This window comes from Mesitornis unicolor, unplaced genomic scaffold (assembly GCF_000695765.1).
Source record: "Mesitornis unicolor isolate BGI_N332 unplaced genomic scaffold, ASM69576v1 scaffold3027, whole genome shotgun sequence".
NCBI lineage: Eukaryota > Metazoa > Chordata > Aves > Mesitornithiformes > Mesitornithidae > Mesitornis > Mesitornis unicolor.
The window spans coordinates 7,111-12,990 of NW_010194143.1; the positions used below are offsets into that span (position 1 = coordinate 7,111).

Here is a 5,880-nt window from a genome sequence, read left to right on the forward strand (position 1 = left end):
AACCTGGTCATTGCAGGGGAGTTTAACTAGATAACCTTCAAAGGTCCCTTCCAACCCCAACCATTCTGTGATTCTGTGTTTCTATGAATTATCTAATTAACAAAGTAGCACATAACTTCCCAGCGCATTTTTTTTCACTGCTGTGCATTTCCTACAGCAACAACGTGTAGTAAATCCATAATAATCCCTACACAGATAATCCCTAATACAGATCAGTTTGTGATTTGGCATTTCTAAAATGTGGCTAATGTTCGACACATTGAAAGTCAAAGGGAATCTTTGATTTGCACTAAACAATTGGAAAATACAGAATATGAAATGTCCCCACCACCCCAACTCTCAGTTAACTTAGAACTGTGACATGGGCTTAATAATCATTCTGCTAAAGAAACTGCCCATCTTGGAGCCTTTTTTAGAACCTGAAGGTGTAAATTAAGCAACACCCAAGAAATGAGCTGGAGTGGGGACGAGAAGGAGAGAGGAGTGAAGAGAGAGTTTGTGTGTGGTTTTTTTCAGGCCTGCTGTTTCGGCTCACCTGGAAACACACGGCAGCAAGAATTAGACAACAGAGTGATTTATGAACCCAGATACAAGAGTAAAAGCACTCAGAGCTACCACTGAAACGTGCTATACACATTTGTTTGGAGTTAAAGCAGAAATCTGTAATAAAACTTTTCCTTGTCGTACATACCAACCTGTTTTGGACAGACTTCATACTTGTTGCCAGTATGAACAAAGAGGTGTTAAAAGTGAACTACTTAGGTATTGTCACAAACTGCACGGATAAAATTGAGCATTTCTATGCAGATTTTTGTCACTGCAAATTTCGTCTTAATTACTGAGCCCTTGTTAGAATTTGTTTAGTCCCAGATATTTCTATAATATTTCTGTTTGGTGTATAGAAATCTCATCTCATCACACAGACCTACGTTCTGGTCTGCTGGCACCAATGGATAATTTAGCTGTTAGGAGAATTAAAAGAAGGCACTTTGACACGTTGTCTAGTGCTTTGCTTTGCCTTATCCTTGAGAGAGATTAGCTGTGGAAACTGTGTTTAAAGAATCTGCAGCTAATACCTGATTTCCTGTGATCAACAGCAAGGAATCTATGTTCTTAATCCCATGACAGAAAAAGCACTATGCTGGGGGAAAGCAAGCTGCAGATGTTTCCTACCTGGTTTGACTGAAGTTACTCCCTCGCCAACACTCTCCACAACACCAGCAGCTTCATGCCCAAGAATTATTGGAAAAGGCATAACCAGTGCCCCAGTTATCACATGGTCATCAGAGCGACAGATCCCTGTCGCCACGATCTGATTTAGGGGAAAGACAAGAACATTTCAGCATTTAACCACATCATGTTATAAAATTAATTATTCTCAATATTTATATATAAAGACACAAATAGAAAACGGTGGTAATATGATAGAAATATTACAAATTGATGTCAGTATATGAACTATCACATATTATTTACAAACACAGAATTCTATCTATATTATTTTCCTTATATTTGTATTACAATAGATCATAGAGTTGTTATATAAAATATGTATTATACAATGATGTACTATTATATATAATGATATATTATTTATACATTTTAAATATATAGGTATATGTTATATATTAACAAATAGGCTACACATAGTATTTTATATCACATTTTGCCTTTTCTTGCAGGTAGCACAGCAGTATTTCTTTTGAAACATTCAGGTACATCTTTACAACCTTTATTCTGACAAATGGAGTTGTCAACCCCAGGAAAGGGTTCTCCTCACTTGTGTAACCCTTGAAACTACTCTAAAATGAAAACAGCTGCTGAATTCCACTGAGAAAGTTCCTGCAATGTTACAGATTCTCAACACCCAGTTCAAAAAGGAAGTCCCCAACTCCACTAAGCTATTTTCTAGCACAGATTCAAACAAAGTAAGAAGTTCCTGCTCCATGCTATAGGAGATTTCAGATTTTTGCCTTAAAATGTAACTTTTTCAGCCTATTAGAAGCACAGGCGTCATAGTAAACAAAAAGCCCAACCCTGAAAAGCTTTTTTTTTTTTTTTAAAAAAAAACCACCTCAAAATCAAATTTAGAATCTGGACCATGTTCCATAGGAGCTCACTGAATAGTAACTGCTCACTTTGTGAATGTTTTCCAACTGGATCCTAAAAGTCTGTAGAAATAATCCTGATAAACAGCAAGTTTTGCAAGTCATAATAGTTGTTTTAAATTTTATTTTAGTACCAGCTTTTTTTTTTTTTTTAAAAAAAAACCACCTCAAAATCAAATTTAGGATCTGGAGCATGTTCCATAGGAGCTCACTGAATAGTAACTGCTCACTTTGTGAATGTTTTCCAACTGGATCCTAAAAGTCTGTAGAAATAATCCTGATAAACAGCAAGTTTTGCAAGTCATAATAGTTGTTTTAAATTTTATTTTAGTACCTTTATGCGAACTTCATTTGCTTTTGGTGGGGCAACTTCTACTTCCTCAATAGAAAACGGTTTATTGGCTTCCCACAATATTGCTGCTTTGCATTTAATAACCTGCAAACAGAGCAAAGAAAAATGGAATGGCAATTGAATCTGTAAGTCACCACACAGACAGATTCTTCTATTTCTGTATGTGGAACTACTGCTCATATTCTGGGGAGGAGAGAGAAAACCACAGGACCAAAAAAAAAAAATAAACACCCAAAACACAACAAAAAGGCCAACACCAAAGCACAGCGGAAGCCAATTTTCCCCCCATCAAGATCATGTCTGACTTTGCCCATATTTCTGCCATATGAAGTTTTCAGCAACTTGTATAGTAGTCTCCTAGGCTAACTGGCTACCTTATCCATCCTCATTGCTCAGGATTATGTTTGCCGTGCTGGTTTACTGATGTATATTTGTATCTTCTTGGAGACGGCACACTAAACAATGCCATATATCAGGTTGTGATAAAGTCTGTATTGCCTAGACCTGCCTGTGTCAGGAACTGACGTCATTGCTAAAAGTGGAATTCAGAGCTTAATACAGGTTTATAAATATTTTATTACAGACCAAGTTCAGCCATGAGGTGATGGCTGAGAGAAGACCTATGTAAAATGATGGACACTATGCAGAGGTAATCGTGAAGAAGCAACAGTCCCTTTAGTGCAAGATTATCCATGCCAAGGTACCTTGCTTCTCAAAAGGGATATTTGACTCAGCTGGGGTTACTTCCAATACCCCGATACAGCTTTTTTTACATTAACATTTCATTTGTCAAATGCAAGCGTGAGTAGTAAAAAATTCACAAGTGAGGCCAAATATGACATTTTCAAGGAAACTTACTTTTTAAAAAAGGGGGTGCTAATGTATTTATACTGTATCCCACATCGTACAATAATCATTTCACAACTTGCACATGCAAAACACACATTGCGTTTATAAGAACCAAGGTAGCTAAGAACTGTGGCTTGCTAAACACCAATAAATCTCTCCTACAATTAGACACTGGTTAACTAGGTATTGTTCTGATGACTGAGTCCCTGTGAACTTTTACCGACAGTAACAGGATCCCACAGAAGCACCACCAGCACTCTATCACCCATTTAATCTGTTAAGGCAAGTACTAACTGGAGACAGAGGCTTTTTTTGTCTGCTCACGTGTTCTACCAGCCTTACAAGTTACTGCAGCAGTGGTACAAACACACCCTTTTCCAAGAGCATACAGATTAAGCTGTTTGGTCATGGTCACATAAACTGCATTGTAACTCATGTATTACTCCAAGAGGAACACAGTGAAAACAAGGCAGCTTAGTTCAACCACAGCACTTCATTTACTATGCTCAATCCAAGGGCTGGGTGGAGGACTGACCTTGGTGAATTTACCTACAAGGGAACTACAATTAATTTTGCATTTGTCTTGGAGTTAAAGAGAGCATTATTTTTATTCCTCTTGTTTTGTTTGGTTTAGAATAGTGAAGACAGTTGGCAGTAACAGCAGACAATCCTGGTACTTTCTTAAGGCACATTCCAGCAAGGTGCATGCCTTCATGTCTTTTCTATCTCTGAGTTCCTGTCCATCGACCTCTCTTGCGTGTCTCTGGGTGTATGACAGCACCTCTTGGGTAAGCAACAAGCAATGTATACTGCCTTCAGCAGTGGTATTAACCTGTATCTCTCTTGTTCCTTACTTTCTAGCAAATGCTTATCTCAGCCCCAGCTCACTAGTGCATTGCATGATGCTTTTGGTCTTCATTAGCTTAAGCTCCAGGCTTGCTATATGCATATTCAAATTGAATGACTGTCTCACCACCAGCACAATTACACTCCAAAATTTAATACAATATGAACGGTAGTATGGTTTTTTTTTTTAGAAAACAAACTGATATGAATTATAAAGAAGCTAAGAATAGTTTAAACCGCTGTGGGATCTCAGAATGGGAACTGATACAGCTGCTAAATACATTGATCTGAACCCTTACTGCATTGTATCATATTTTAAACTGTCCAATCAGAAATTAAAAACAGTTTGCTGACTCTAGCTGGAGGTCATTCTTATTCTAGTGCTGTCACCTTATGTTGCCCTTGTGTTTAAAAAAAGAAAGAAATCATTGCCTTGAACAGGGTAACAACCATTTTCCAGGAAAGTACAATGGCCTGCAAGTAGAGGCAGCTCTCCTGCACCAGCTTCCTCCTAAACTCTGATCTGTGCTATACCACCAGGACTTACAGTGTCTCTGCAAATGAACTGCACTTAAAAATGCTGCAGCAAAGAAACTTTTCAGATACAAACGTTTGCTTACTTTGCCTGCTGTACTCATGTTGACCGGCGTGCCTGTTTTGAGTCTTGCCACCACTGATTTCTTGCACCAAGAATTCAGTCAGCTGCAAAGCAGTCAGGTTGTGGATACCACGAGTCCTGTCCAACACACTGGAAGCTGGAATTGTGACGTGCTCCTGCAAGTGCACTGCTGTTACCTTTAAGCCAAGCCTCCCAGCTTGGAGTCCCACCCCTTAATCAGCCAAAGCGCTAGAAGGAATATAAACCACCCATCTGCTCAAACTTCACTCTTTACAGTGCTTCTGTCCTCCTGATTCCTTTGTCATCCTCTTCCCCACCCTTTTTGCATCTCACCTATGGCTGCCCTCAACATCACAAGAAGAAAGCAAAAGCCTTGGCTGGAAGCTGTCCCTTCTTTTCCCCTCCCTGGGAGGCTGCCCTCCAAAGCCACTGCTCTCCCTGGCACTGTGGGAGTAAAGAGAAAAGGGGAGCATGGCTTTTGAATTCACAGTGAGAGAGGTGCAGGGAGAACATGAAGGCTTTTCTGAATTACTCTGGTGACACTCAGTCAATAGATTAAAGCACCCTGTTGTGCAGGCTGCTAAAGAGCCGTACTGCTGCGGTGGTACCTGCCACTGATTCCTTTGTTTTCCAGTCTGGCTAATCGTTACCCTGTTGGAACGGCTTTCAGTGAACAGTGATCAAGGACAACGTGCTGATAGAAAAATAAAAATCACTAAGTCAGCAAGAATCTGAAAGGAGGTTGTAGTGAGGTGAGTGTTGGTCACTTCTGCCAAGTAACCAGTGATAGGATGAAAGGAAATGGCCTCAGATTGTGCCAGGGGAGGGTTAATTGGATATTAGGAAAAATACCTTCGCTGGAAGAGTAGTCAAGCACTGGAACAGGCTGACCAAGGATATGGTAGAGTCACCATCCATGGAGGTGTTCAAAAAAACATGCAGATGTGGCACTTCAGAACTTGTTTTAATGGGCATGGCGGTGTTGGGTTGATGGTCTTAGAGGTCTCTTACAACCTTAATGATTCTGATTCCAAGTGCTGCAAGAAGATGCATGTTTCTTACCATATGCAAAACCCTGCTTGATGTGTGAGTGATTGTCTGAACCG

At 39.6% G+C, this 5,880-nt stretch overlaps 1 protein-coding gene across 1 annotated transcript in view; it reads right to left on the minus strand.

Moving 5' to 3' along the window:
- Positions 1–4,904, minus strand: part of LOC104543141 (alcohol dehydrogenase 1) — a gene marked incomplete at its 3' end in the record, with an annotated part of 10,085 nt that extends 5,181 nt beyond the window's left edge. Inside the window, exons 1-3 of the mRNA XM_010187677.1 lie at positions 4,776–4,904; positions 2,443–2,544; positions 1,174–1,312 (exon numbers count right to left, since the gene is read on the minus strand). Coding sequence (XP_010185979.1) covers positions 1,174–1,312; positions 2,443–2,544; positions 4,776–4,793 — 259 coding nt within the window. The remainder of the gene's footprint in view (positions 1–1,173; positions 1,313–2,442; positions 2,545–4,775) is intronic.
- Between the last annotated feature and the right edge of the window lie 976 nt (positions 4,905–5,880).